This window comes from Ambystoma mexicanum, chromosome 2q, assembly GCF_040938575.1.
Source record: "Ambystoma mexicanum isolate Mex_15411 chromosome 2q, UKY_AmexF1_1, whole genome shotgun sequence".
NCBI lineage: Eukaryota > Metazoa > Chordata > Amphibia > Caudata > Ambystomatidae > Ambystoma > Ambystoma mexicanum.
In genome coordinates, this window is record NC_090924.1 from 1112096587 (window position 1) to 1112110980 (window position 14394).

At 44.5% G+C, this 14394-nt stretch overlaps 1 protein-coding gene across 1 annotated transcript; it reads left to right on the forward strand.

Annotated features, from left to right (window-relative positions):
• Window positions 1-1002: 1002 nt before the first annotated feature.
• Window positions 1003-13838, forward strand: LOC138569975 (guanine nucleotide-binding protein G(T) subunit gamma-T1-like). The gene is made up of 3 exons (XM_069648471.1): window positions 1003-1160; window positions 1275-1373; window positions 13382-13838. The coding sequence occupies exons 2-3, from the start codon at window positions 1278-1280 to the stop codon at window positions 13505-13507; spliced, it is 222 nt and encodes a 73-aa protein (XP_069504572.1). The 5' UTR covers window positions 1003-1160; window positions 1275-1277; the 3' UTR covers window positions 13508-13838.
• Window positions 13839-14394: the final 556 nt, after the last annotated feature.

Below are 14394 nucleotides of genomic sequence, written 5' to 3' on the forward strand. Positions count from 1 at the left end.
TACAAGTATAGTGAGTTTTTTTAGTGAGTTTTCCTCCATCAGCCAAATTGCCCATAGACTAGCACAAATAAGGAGTCTGGACAATGGGGCATCACATGAGATATCCTTAAAGAAATGTTGGATAGTCTTGTAGTTCGATTCTGTTCGAGTTTCAGGCTGGGGTACACCAATATTTGTAAACAGATTGTATGTGGGCCTTGCCCGCTCAGGCCCTACCCTGTCTACGCATCTGGCTACAGGGTTACTCAATCGCTGACCCAAATAAGCAGTCAAATAGTACTGTACAATTCTATACAAAGCAAACATTTATAAACATTTCAAAGCAACAAGCGACCGACTCTGCTTCTAACATTGCAAGCGTAGACATCATCTTTCTGCCGTTTCGGCTGGTATTCGATAATTTCCTAAACTTTGTTACTTGTAGCATGTCACCATAATTTATGTGTGTTGCAACTTCTCTTTGTTTAAAAAAATTACCCAGAATCCCTGCAAATACTGTGTAAAAATGAGAATGCGAAAAAAAATCCTTTATAGGATAAGTTTGAAGACCTTAGTTCAGTTGGGTTATTTCTGCAACATAGGAGCACCTCAATGGCAAGATTTGGCAAGGGTGTTGGCAGCAATGTTATCTTGACAGCAAATGCTGGCTCTCCCTGGAGTTTTCTAGCAGTCCCTTCCTCTGTTAAGCAGTGGGCAAACTGGCAGCTTTATTCACCTGATGGTGGATGGGACATAAAGGCTCAGACTCCCAAGGGCAATGCTCACTTGCATCCGTTCCACACTAATCCCATATCAACGACGTCTGCCTTTAATGAGATTAACCTTTAAAACCAGCGTGACCCCAATAGCGTTTGTATGAATTGACAGAATCTCCATTCCCTAACCGTGAAATATATAAAATCGGAGGATCAAACATGTATACTTAAGGCACAGAGTTCACCTTTTGGGCTAGTTTGTTCATTCTCCAAAAGAAATAGTTGCTGTTACATGAACTGGGTGAGTGGTGGATCTGATCGGATTAGGCCAGATTAGGGAGGGGGGTTTACTTTAAAACGAGCGAGCAGCTATTGTTAGAGGGACTTCGGGCAGGTAGCCGGGGCCGCCGCTCGTGAGGACGTCAACCCTTCAGGGACTCGGGCCTCTGGAGCCCTGAACCCACAGTAAGTTCACCTCCTCGAGGGCCTTCATGGAGGGACTCCTGCTGTCAGTGATAAGGCGTGAGCACTATGCGTAAAGCTTCATCGGCATATGGTGTCCCTTTTTTCCCCCACCAGAGAATGCCGGTGATCAACGTGGATGAGCTCACGGACAAGGACAAACTCAAAATGGAAGTGGAGCAGCTGAAGAAAGAGGTGAAACTGGAGAGAGCGCTGGTAAGTGGCCGGCAGGAGGAAAAAAAGCGGGAAAATGAGCTGCGCTCCAAAACGGTCACTCCTGCACCTCAGATTTACATGTCCCATGTATAGGGAATTTAAGGGGAAAAACAATATGAAAATAGAAGATGGTTGTAAAAAATAGGATTATCTCCCTGTTCCACAAGCCAACATAGAAATATTGCTTATATTGGAGCACTATTTTGACCAGTGGTCGAAGTGGGGGAAAAAAGACGTGGAGCTATTTTCCCCCTGCCCCCGACCCCTTCTACTCCCTCACCACCACCCCAAACCGCCTCACCCCACCACGTGCTCGCCACTGACCCCCTTCTCAACCCCACCCACACAATTCAAACACCTTTTCTCCACTCACAACCCACTCTGCTGTGTTTACATCAGTCCTATCAAAACCGACAAAACGCTACAAAATAAAATGCAGCTTTAAGCAGCCCCCTTCCAACCACCCACTAGTCGCACCTCTTAAGGGACACTGCTAGGGCTATGGCCACGCCCACCCAACATTATCTGTACATACACTGTGCCTGCAGCAATCCATGATTAATTACAGAAGACAGATGACTGCTGCAATGAGAGGTATGTCCCAGGCAGTCGAAATGAAGAAGAACCACCCAGCACCTGCAATATATTGTAGCATGGCGTGACACTGTCTGGTGTGCTACCAGCACGGCCCGGATTCAAATCCCCAGTAGGGGAGAAAGTTAAATAAATAAAGGTGTCCTTCACTGCCAGGTCGAGGGGAGAAGTTGAATAAATAAAGGTGTCCTTCACTGCCAGGTCGAATAACGTAAGGGAACGAACGATGACTGATATCAGGGACGCCATTCGTTCTGGCTCACTCTGACCTCTGATTCCAAATATGTACTGCAGGCATATATGAGTGGTGAGTGACATCAAGTCTAGGCCTTTCAACTCCCCCACCCCCTTTTCACAGGGACATTTACTTGGACACAGGAGTGAGAAGGCTATGCAGAGCTCCGAATGATTTTCATATCGGAATAACAGGAGATAAATCGGCACACCCAGTCATTTCTTCAGCGTTGCTAGAACAAATACTCCCACGCGGCCACCAAAACCCAAGACAACTGCATTTGCCACGTAGGACTAATAGCGATAACAGCAGTCAATCCATCTACAACACACCTGAAATGCGCCGTCATTTCCCAGATGCTATTGAGTGAAACAGATTACGGAACCACCCATCCTTGTCTCCACGTCGTTGTAAGTAATTCAATAACCCGGATAAGCGAAAAGCTACCCAAAGCAGTCCCTGCCAACAGCTGGTGAAAGCAGCAGACATTATTTGTTGGGTTGTTAGGAAAAGGATAACTTGTAATATATATATATATATATATATATATATATATATATATATATATATATATATATATATATATATCTATATGGAATAATTCCCCACGCGTTTTAATAGATCTTTGTCACGGATTTGTGTCAGAACTAATCTTGGTTGATCACAATACATTAATTTGTATATATTTGTTGAGTCCCGCGGTGACAAAAATAACTTTGTGCTAATGAAAAGATAGAAACGTAATTCAAAAAACATTGGCAATGCCAACAGTTGTGGCTTGTGTGTAGGCATGGGAAAGGCATTTGACAGGCACTTACATACTGGTGTTGAGTGGCCATCGGTGGCAGCAGCTGCAAAATGGTGCAAGTATCTGGGCCTATAATAGCAGTGCCTGGCAATACCAGGCTTGTGCAATGCTATACACAAGATCATTTTAGTGCAGAATTGGGGAAAATCATTTGGCAGACCCTGCCATTGTGGTATAAACTGGCCATCGGTGGTCGCAGCTGCAAAATAGTGCAAAGTACCTGGACATTTAATATGCCTGGCAAATGCGTCATGCTTACACAAGCAAAAACGGTTGGTTTTGCCAATGCTTGTTTTTAACAGGACTTCAGTGAAGGGCACACATATTGAGTGGCTGAAGACAGTCCTGGTTCATGTTGCATTACACTAGGAGCGCATTACGTCTCCAATTAAGTTATGAATTCCCAGAAGACTGCTTTGCAAAAAACACTGGCAGGCATTTCTAGCACAAAATTTGATGGTAAGACTTGTGTTTAGAGTGGGGAAGGGCATGGAGTGGGTGGGAATGGCCATAGGGATGAGCATGGCCATGGGCAGTCAATGGGTGGGTAAATAACCAAAACAACACCTGCAAGCTGTGTGTCCACTCTCCTATGCCATTTCCCCTTTGGTGTACTCTAACGCAATAGTTGTGGCTTATAGGTTCACTAAAGCGAAACCTATAAGCCAAAACTCAGAAAGGTAGATTTTGTGTTTGGCTGCTTCCTTCTATTCTGAATAGTTGAGAGAAGACCTTCAATGGGAATCGCCTGAGTGCCCATGTTCCAGGTACAAAATACAAAGAATGATAATGATAATAATAACAGTATTAGATTGTATATAGTGCCCCGTGCCTCATTTCGATCGCTTCGAAGCACCACAGTCCCTCGGTCATGAGATCATAATTTTTTGGAGACATGATGTCATTGATCATCTTTTCAGCGCACCATTTTAAGCTGAAAAGTCTTGTTTCTAAACATGTGGACGTATTTTGTCACATGTGAGCACCAATAAACATGCACACAGCCTTGTGCTTGTCCTTGGCAACACACGTTGCTGCTGACGCAGAGAAGCCGCCCGACCTCCGTTCTCTATTACTTTGACATGCAGAATGAAGCAAGATTACAGGTGAAAGATGATTTCCTCTACAACCACACCATGGCTGCCATGAACTCCTAACCCGACACAGACACATGCTTACACAAGGCATGCGGCAGAGTTAAGGCAATTATTTCCTCAGCCATACTTTGAACTTGCCTGGATCTCCCATATCTAAGCACTTGACATGATGTCTGGATAAAGATCAAGTATGAAGTCCGCATCCAAGGATTTCTGATTAAGCAGTGCTAAGATTGCTTTAAGGAAAGTGGATTTCACAACATTCAAGTTACGATGATTATCTACAGAGCTTGCCCTGAAGAAGGACCTAGCATCCGAAATGGATCGGCCTGGGCTTCTGCCGATGAACCTTGAATAAAGCTAATCTGATTACTTGTAAATTTGGACAAATTGAAGATTATTGAAACCTTATAAGGTTCAATAAAAGGATAAAAATGATCAATTATTGATGTTTGAATTTCAAAGTAGTTTTCGTCTGCAAGCTCAGTGAGAGCTTCACTGAGCAACCCTGGCCTGCATAGGGATGATCCTGGCCATGGGCAGTCAATGGGTGGGTAAATAACCAAACAACACCTGCAAGCTGTGTGTCCACTCTCCTATGCATTTCCCCTTTGGTGTACTCTAACGCAATAGTTGTCGCTTATTGGTTCCGCTAAAGCGAAACGTATAAGCCAAAACTCAAAAAGGTAGCTTTTGTTTTTGGCTGCTTCCTTCTATTCTGACTAGTTGAGAGAACACCTTCAAAGGGAATTGCCTGAGTGCCCATGTTCCAGCTAAAAAATACAAAGAATGATGATGATAATAATAACAGTATTAGATTTTATATAGTGCCTCGTGCCTCGTTTCTATCTCTTCTAAGTGCCACAGTCCCTTGGTCCCGAGACCGTCATTTTTTGGAAGACATCATGTCATTGATCATCTTTCAGGTGCACCATTTTAAGCTGAAAAGTATTGTTTCTAAACATGCTGACATATTTTGTCACACGTGAGCACCAATAGATATGTTCACAATCTTGGAACTCCATTCATCCACTCCTCCATGGTCAGTAACGCCTTCATACAGTAAATTTGCTAATCTTTAACCAATTCATTTCAGAAATATGTACCGTTAAGTACATTCCGTGCAGCTGATAAATCGTGCATGCACATGTATAATAAACTCAAACAAAATGGCACTTCATTTAAAGATGTTTATTCTATTTAAGACATGGCACACCTATTTCTGCATGTGCTGTTGCCGTGGTGATCAGGTGACACTATGTTACGAGATACCAATTTTCCAGTCCTGGGCTTTTCTTTAAAAAAAGAATGTGTATCAAAGCGTAAAGCCTAATTTGTTAATTTGAAGTTAACCAAGACTGCACCTGGTAAAATAAAATAGCTTATTAAATGGACCCCCATGAATAGAAAAGTGGTGCTGCTGTAACTTAGAGTGATCAGGTCACCACCGTAGCTGTGGTGGTATCACATGAGTGAATGTTTGAATCACACTCACCCGCAAGGAGAGGACCACAAGCATTTCTTTTCCTGCCACACACCCACCCTTTGGAACTCCATCCCGGTGGTGGCTCTGAATGGCCACCCCGATTCTGCAATTTTGCAAATCTCGCAAAACATGGCCTTTCCCACCACACCTGACCAAGGGCTACCTCTAATGGACAGACCTACTGACGCACAGACCCCAACTCACAGTACTGCGCTACTGTTAAAAGATGGCAGCCCAAAGGCCGGTGGACGCAGATTCCCAGTGGGGCAGCCAAAGGTGTGAAGGCTCTACCTCTAGCCATTAGAGCTGACCCCTCCCACGCCTCATTCTGCAGAAAACTTAATACCTGCCTCGTCACATCCAACCTGTAGTGCCCCTTCAGCGAGAGTATTCTATCTCTTCAGTATTACCACTATACAATAATACTGTATCTGTAAATACCTATGGGCTCACTGTAGCTGTAACTACCTATTGACTATAAATATACTTAATCTGGCTACATGTCAAGCCTATGTCTACCATTGTTGCCTGTGGTAACACCTGTAAATTGTATTACCTGATCTCCAGCGCCAAGATACCCACGGGTTAGGCACGCTCTACAAATGCTAAATAAATAAATAAATAATGCTGGCTACCCACACTCTGTACAGTGCTTGAGCGAGGTCCGTGCTTCAAGCAATTCAATAAAAAGTAAAGTAAAAATAAATGTATTCAAACAATGCCATTGAAAGCCCAGAATAACAAATGCAGCCAATAGCAAGGGACTTTTAAAATACTACAGCATCAAGGAAGCTCGCTCATTTAAGAACATAAACAACAGGATATATTATATCACCCCATGGATGCAGTGAAGAATGTGTTCAGAACATGAAAGATAAGCAGCTTTCACAAAGGGAGTGATGTTGTGCTTTATGCACGTGGATTAAGACCATCGAGTGCTGAGGACTAGTGTGCTCATCCTATTTGCATAGACTTGCATAGAGCTCAGCATTTAAGGGCTTAAGCCTTGCAGATACGTTATGGGTATTCTTGCAAAGCACTACAAATGCTAATGGCAGTTTCAGGGCGCTTTGATTTTCTGGCGAGTAGGTCAGAGGCAGACAATGATTGCAGATAGCAAACAATCTGAGAGGGGCCTGGGGAGTGTAAGAAGGGAGGCGGCAAGTGGATTCAGCCATCAAGGGTCTTGCCACTTGAGTGTTTTGGAAGTAACCAGTGCTTTAAGTGGGATGAAAAATCGAGGGGAAAAGCTCTCATAAGGGGGCGTGGCACAAGTGCTGGAAATAGCCAAAAGTGAAGGCAGGCGGCATAGGCAAGGGCTGTCTGCTCAAACAATACAGCATTGTGGAAGGTGGACTACGTGATATTGAATGCAGGTGTCATTTCCACAAAAAAGAAAATGACAGCAAGAAACAGAAACCAATTGGAGGGTTGCAATTGACGAGAATTGCTTGATTTCATAATGCTCTATTTAGTGTATTGTTTTACAAAAGTTAAGAACACCTTGTTATCATGACGAACCGCACATATTATGTATTTTCAATGCAGAAAGTAATTTCGGATATTGAGAGACACTACTAACTCAGCTGCACTGTTTGTACTGATAACATGTATTCCAGCTTTAAAAAAAAAGAAACGTACAAAGTACAACTATTTTCTTAAATTGAAAGCAGGATTAATTGACGCCCGCAGAAGACAGTGCAGGCTCCTTGGGTGGGATGAAATCCCCATTGATGGCCACACACTGCTAATGGTCCCCAAGCAACATATTGGCCCTCATTCCGAGTGTGGTGGTAGCCATGGAGCAATTAGCTCCATGGCTGCCTCCCATACCGTGACCGTGTCCGGTTTGGTGCAATGGGGACTTACCGGTCTAGTCCGAACCTAGTGGGACCGGTAAATCCCCATTGCACCAACCATTCCCCATTCCCATTAGCACCCCCATAGGGCTCAATGGGAAAGGGGCGGACGCAAATAACGGGCTCGTGAATGGCAAGCCCGTTATTTGCGCTCTGGTCCCTTAGCCGGACCCGTAAGGGACGTGTGGTCCGACCACACCTTCCTCACGGTCCCCGCCAAGGGACCTCGGAATAGGGTGGTAGGGGATTACCGGCACCGGTCTCCTTACCGGTGCCCAGTATCCCCTACCGCCCAACTCGTAATGAGGCCCATTGACTCTTCTTTGTGAATACATGAGGCAAATAATCACCACTGGCTGTGGCCAGAGCAAATATGGGAGTCCATGGATGCAGCTAGACCAGTAATCCCACCTCCTAATTGTGATGTGACGCCCCTCCCCTTCCCACCTCGCCAGGCTGAGCTTCTGATTGGATCCTGCTCACCAATATCCAGACTCAAACCCTTACTTCAAAAGTGGGATTTAACAAAGTGAACTTGGTGGCAAATTAAGAGTATGTAAAGCATGATTTTAAGTGCATATCAGTAGATGGCAACTACGAGGAGCCCTGGCACAGCCCCGGGTCAAGAACAATTTATGGAGGCTGCCGGGGCTCAGCACCAGTGAGCAAGGACCCACTTAAAGCCCTGGAAGCAGCTTTATGAAAGAGTTCAATCTTTGTGGTGCAGTGAAAAGCATAGCGATTCTCTCAGATAGTGCTTTAAATGGAAAAAAGAAGCCAGACATTCCGGTGCAGAGCTTACGGCTGTTGTCGCTTCGGCGCAGCACCTTGTGCACAGGTCCCTTTTAGGCACACCCTGTTTTTTGCTGGCAATGCCCAGTGAGATTAAATTATGTGCCAAGGTGCACACACTTGGGTAAAGCAGTGTATCTGAGATCCTTTCACACAGTTTGTTGTCATGCATAGTGTTAAGAAAGTTTGACTATATTAAATGAGACTTTCTTGTTTGCGTATCAAACAAGCAGCTATCATAGCTGTAAACTAAGCTTTAGAAGAGGAGTTTTATTATTGCTCGCTTTCATTGCCTAACAGGACATTCGGTAGTTAACTGGAGCTGTTTGCGAGTTTTCAGTCGAAAACTTTACAACACAACTCCAATTACTTAAACATTTACATATTAGACTAGGCATTGCTAGTAACAAAAAAGCATCTTGAAAAAGTAATACCCCAGGCTTTCCAAATCAATACCTGCTCCATCAAAGGACACCAATGGTAACATGTGAAGCCACTGCGGGTGGTGGAGAGAGGGAGAGGGGGTGCTGCTTTCGCCAGCAAAGGCTGCAGAAGCTTAGTCCTGTAAGAAATGTTTGTTTTGTACTTCGCAGGGTGCTGCCAATTGGCTAGAGATGCTGAAAGCTTTTGTTGCTTATTGTGTGGTTGTTGGAAGATAGCTCATGTAGTCCTCCTCCTCCTGTCTGGCCAGAACAACTGCCGACCTCGGAAGGACCAGTGTGCCCCTCATCCTACACCTGTGATGCAGCAGAAGCCCCCGACAAAGGTTTGCCCTGCTGGGCTTGAATTGCCTAGTATAAAGGTGCTACCATCTTCAAAAATGGCGGCTGCAGTGTCAGAGGGGTGTAAGCACGAGAAGAGTTCCACCTTGTGCCCGCCTCTGCTATGCATCGATTGGCTGCTTTGCTGCACCAATACTCCACAGCCAAGGGGAGCCAGCAGGCAAAGCCAGCCCCCACAAAGGCCTACCTCAAAGGCCTCACCCTCCTGCCTGGCCCTGTCCGGCCATGACAGGATTTTGTCTTTCTGCACCACGTTAATTTCGCTGCAATGAGACTTCCCACGAGGCTGCCTAACTAATGATGTCCACCTTTAACTGGTGCCAAGCCCCTCTAACTTTGCTGCACTAGGTAAGGCTTTCGCTCATATCCCCACTAGTAACCCACCTCCATAACCATGGTTAACCGTCTATGAGGTCTGTACTCCAGCCCAGATGGCCGTTACTGAGTGCGCTGTGCTCCTGTTTGCTATGCACACCTTAGAGGCATACAAAACCCCTGCTCTCCCTGTGGCTCCCCGACCACCAGGTCCATTCATACATCAGTGCAGTCACCGACCTGCCTCTTCCCGTTCACTGCCTTGTTTTAGCAAACTATCTTCTAGCGGTTCCCCCTAATGAACTGTTTCATGCTAAACTCCAAGTCCTCTACGCTACCGTTCCGTGATTACTTACCTTTAATTCTTGCATTCCCATACCTGCCCGACAATTGCTCATTGTCGCTAATGTCTTCAGTTAAAATTAGTACTCCTTCTCCCCCCACCACCTGTCCCATGTATGCCTTATACCTTCCATAGTGAACTCCCTACCTCCTCCACTACAATAGAGCTACTGCGCCATGAACACCTATTAAATCTCCTACATCTGCACAACTGTCGTTCAATTGCTCACGGCTGCCGACGCCATCCATGAACACTGTGTCTTTACACACCAGCTTACACCTGCGTGTAAAGAAAACCCTACCTGGACTGCCAACATCATATTCCCCAGCTATTTAAAAATGGCTGCTCCAACGATGACGACCACAGCAGGATCTATTTGCCTTGCCTTTGCCCGCTCCCACCTTACTGCTCCCCACCTATATGTGCCTGCGCTACTTTGCTATACCCGCTTGCTATCCTTCTTATGTAGCCTTTAGCTTGTAACCAAATTGTTATTTCTACATCGCTCTATTACATGCCTGTTTACCTTCTATACTTCTACCTTTGTTACCTCTCAAGCAAGCAAAGTAACTGGATGAGTCGGAGTGTTGCCAGACTATTTACCTACTGTAATTTGTTTTCTTGTGTGTATCTGTACAAATACAGTACCCCATACCACGAGGCATGGCTCTGCCAGACTGTACACCCACACCAATTGTGCCTGTTTTGCTTACCTGTACTACTGATGTAGCCCACTGTAACATGAGGCATGGCTTTGCCAGACTGTGCACTCACACCAATTTTGCATGATTTTCTTACCTGTACTCCTGATGTAGCCCTCTGTACCATGAGACATGGTTTTGCCAGACTGTGCACTCTCACTAATTTTGTCTATTATGCTTACCTGTACACCTGATGTAGGCCCCCATGCCAGGAGGCGTGGCTTTGCCAGACTCTGCACTCACACCAATTTTGTCTGTTATATATGCCAGTACTCCTGATAATGCCCCCCTACTATGAGGTGTGGCTTTGCCAGACTGTGCACTCTCACTAAGTATGTCTGCAATGCTTACCTGTACTCCTGAGGTGCTCCCATACCATGGGGCGTGGCTTTGCCAGAGTATGTATTCAAGATTCCACCCGCATTTTGTAACCCTATGTGTGGTATTGCACTTATGTAGACTGTTCACTTGCACTTACTGTAACTAGCGCCTAGATGCCTGAGGGTTTTGTGCGCTACTATAATGCTCACTTTGACATCTGAACAGATGATGCAGGTTCAAATCCCGGCAAGCCAAACTCAGCTTTTCATCCTTCCGAGGTCGATAAATGAGAACCACACACCGTGTGTAATAAGCAGCGCTCAGATACCTGAGGGTTCATAGCGCTATATAAATGCTAAATTATTATTTTTAAATGCAAACATAAATAATAATAAGTAAAATAAGTTACGATAAATTGAAATGAAAAGCTTTCATTTGCACCTCATAACATAGTTGAGTACTGGTACTCTCATTCAGACATTGAGAAGTGCAGGTACTCAAATGCTCAGAAATAAGAAGTGCAGGTACTGAGTGCCGGCTAGGACCAGCCCCTTTAAAGCACTGCTCTTAGATTGGAAGAAAGGTGGGCACTGTGCTGCACAGTAATGGCCCGTGGACAGCTAAGGCTGTGGTCCCTTTGAGGTAGGACATTTATCAGAAGATATTTCTTTTACTAATCTTAGGGCTGTGTTAGGATCATCTTGCTGAAGCAGTTTCACCAAGCAACTAGGATATTTCCCTCAGACAGCTCAGCGTACAATGAAAACTGCCTCAGATGAAACCTCAGTTTGACCAAAGGGACTTACCAGATTTTGTATCGACATTTAATGACTTTGATTCTATTTTAGAGGCGACATTGAATGGTGCAACATATACACATATTCCACTGTCTCCACTGACGTTTATTTTATTTAACATTTTCCAATATGTGCTTGTTGTGGTTAGTCTAAAAACCTGTCAGTTTCACTATCTGATGGTTAAAAGAGGTCCGCCTTATTAAAGGGTCAAGTGATATGTTCATTTATGAGTTTCAGCAGGTTATGTAGCTTGTAAATTACCACAAGTGATGTATCTTTTCTACTGCTCTTGACAATATCTATTTTGTCCCACTTCATGTATATTTATTTATTTATGTATTTATTGTGCGCTTAATAGCTTCATAGGCGCAAATACAGGAAGCAAATACTGTTTCAAAGCGCCCACAGGGCAACAGGGAGGGGACGGGGGATGGTAGACAATTAAAATTACAATACATAAAAATAATAAATATAAGAAAAAACAATGGGGAGGGGAAGACAAACCTACTATGCCCACTGAGTGTTGAGAACATGCAAGTGCAGAAGGGGGATGGAATGGGATAGGTGCTGTGGGGCTTGTGAGTGAGCAGCAGGTGAAGTGCAATGAAAGGTAAGTGCAAGCCTCCAAGTGTGGAGGGTGAGCCGAGGCAGGTGCTGAGGATAAACAACAGCTGGGATGATACAATGTGGGAGGTCAGGGCCTGGAGGATGCATTATGGCCCTGCACACCAATCAAGCTATTGTGCAATTAGCAGGGGAGAGGGGGAGAGAAGGGAGAGGTAAATAGGAAAGTCTTGAGGCTCTTCTGGAATTTAAGAAGATTCTGCTCAAGACGAAGAGGGAGGGGGAGGCTGTTGCAAAGAAGGGAGCCAGCTGAGGAAAGCGATCGACCACCTGCCCTCTGCTTAGCAAACGGCTTTACACACAATGAATTGATGCCAGAGGAGCGCAGAGGTCTAGAGGGGGAATATTTAATAAGTAAGAGTTCCACATAGTGCGGCCCCTGGCCCCAGACATCCTTGTGGATGATACAGAGGAATTATAATTGAATCCGTGAAGCAACTGGGAGCCAGTGCAGACTTTGTAGGGCAGGAGAGATGGGGTCCCTGGGCTTGATGCCAAGGATAAGTCTTGCTGCCCTATTCTGGATTAGCTGGAGGGGGTCACAGAGTGGATGAAGGGAGATTCAGTACTTATCATATCATTGTTTTTGGTTATCAAGCTGTCATTGGAGACAATTCTGTCCACCCTAGCTTTGTCTGCAAAAAGGATGTTGTCATTCAAAAGAAGATATATATATATATACTCTGGGCCTCATTACATGCTTGCCAGTATCCTGCCGGTAATATCATCAGGATACCGGCAAAATATAATACCATTTCTGCCGCTTGGTCTGCCAGTATTACCTGCTGATTCCAAGCGGCGGAAACGCCAGTAAATCCCCATGTCATGGAGTCCAGTAGATCTCCATGTGGGGATTTGCCGTATTACTGGCACTAGTATTACCAGGCCAGTAATACTGGCAGTTTTTGCTGGTAGGGTGGCGGATATACTTCCAGCTCAGATCTGGAGGTAAAACCACCACCCTACCGGAAAACTTGAAGTGTGCCAGTGAGTTAACGTGCTGGTGTTCAGTAATACCGAAACGTTATTACCACACCGGCACACTCATAATGAGGCCCTATATGTCACTTTGGAAGATACTGCTTAGTGAATCAGATGGTCTGAGTTTATGAAGAATCATTGCTTGCACACCAGTCTCAATCCCACTATATTAAACTACGTCAAGGGGACTAGTGCAATAATGTTAGCATGTTAAATGGCATAATATAAGTTTGATGGTGTATAAAAATATATTTGCATTTTAACATTTTTAAGGTGTCCAAAATGTGTGAAGAGATAAAGACGTACATTGAAGGTGAATCCGGAGAAGATCCTCTTGTGAAGGGCATTCCTGAGGACAAGAACCCCTTCAAGGAGAAAGGAGGCTGTGTCATTGCATGAAGAGCTTTCCAGACTGGAGTCTACTGCTTTTCAACCTGAATAGTTAATCCCACATCCAAGGCCTGATCAAGCTCAGCTATCCGGATATGGATGAAGAAAAGCCTGGATTGACCTCGATTGTAAATTGTCTTAAGACTCCTGCACCCGTTGCTAAATATAGAACTATCGTAAGTGATGTCTTTGTACATTCCAGTCTCCACTACGGAATATTCTTGGAGAAGAGATGTCTTCTTTTGCTTATATGGACTTTTCCTTTTAGTAGCCAAGCATATTATTTTTCTTCTCATACATGCCCTCAATCTCTTTTAATAAAACATGTCGGTAAAACTGGTGACTGCTATTATTTAAAAAAAAAAACAGGTGTTAGCAATATGTTATACTTATTAGCTGGTGGTTTGTGCTTCTCAAATAAAGCTGCCAAAGTCAGTTCAACCCACAAACTGCAGATGTCCTCAGTGCAGGTTGTTAAAAAGACCACTATTGATTAACTCTGTTTTATTACCCAGCAAGGCACAACCAGATTGCATCAATAGATATGATTGGCCCTCACCAGAGTGTTACCCAGCGCTGCATCCATTCTTTGTCTGGCCACCATGGAAAGGGAGAAGGGACACTGTGTAGTCCCTTCACCCAATTGCATGGCAACCATTTTCTTTTTTCTTCTTTTTACTTTCGTTTTAATGGCCGCCATGGAAAGAGAGAAGGTTGTCACGCCATTTCTCAACTCAAGTCAAAATCTATTAGTACCCCGGTACAACATGCCAGGGTACTATTAGCAACAGAAATCTCAAAAGGGGGGACATTACATGATTAGTAATGCCCCCCCTCCTCGAGTTCCATTGCTCTACTAACACCTGTTAGCATACTGTAGTGGTAAGAATGGCATG

Coding starts and splice junctions, on each gene's coding strand:
- LOC138569975 (XM_069648471.1), top strand. CDS start 1,278: ATGCCGGTGATCAACGTGGATGAGCTCACGGACAAGGACAAACTCAAA. Junction 1,374..13,381: donor TGAAACTGGAGAGAGCGCTG/GTAAGTGGCCGG, acceptor AACATTTTTAAG/GTGTCCAAAATGTGTGAAGA.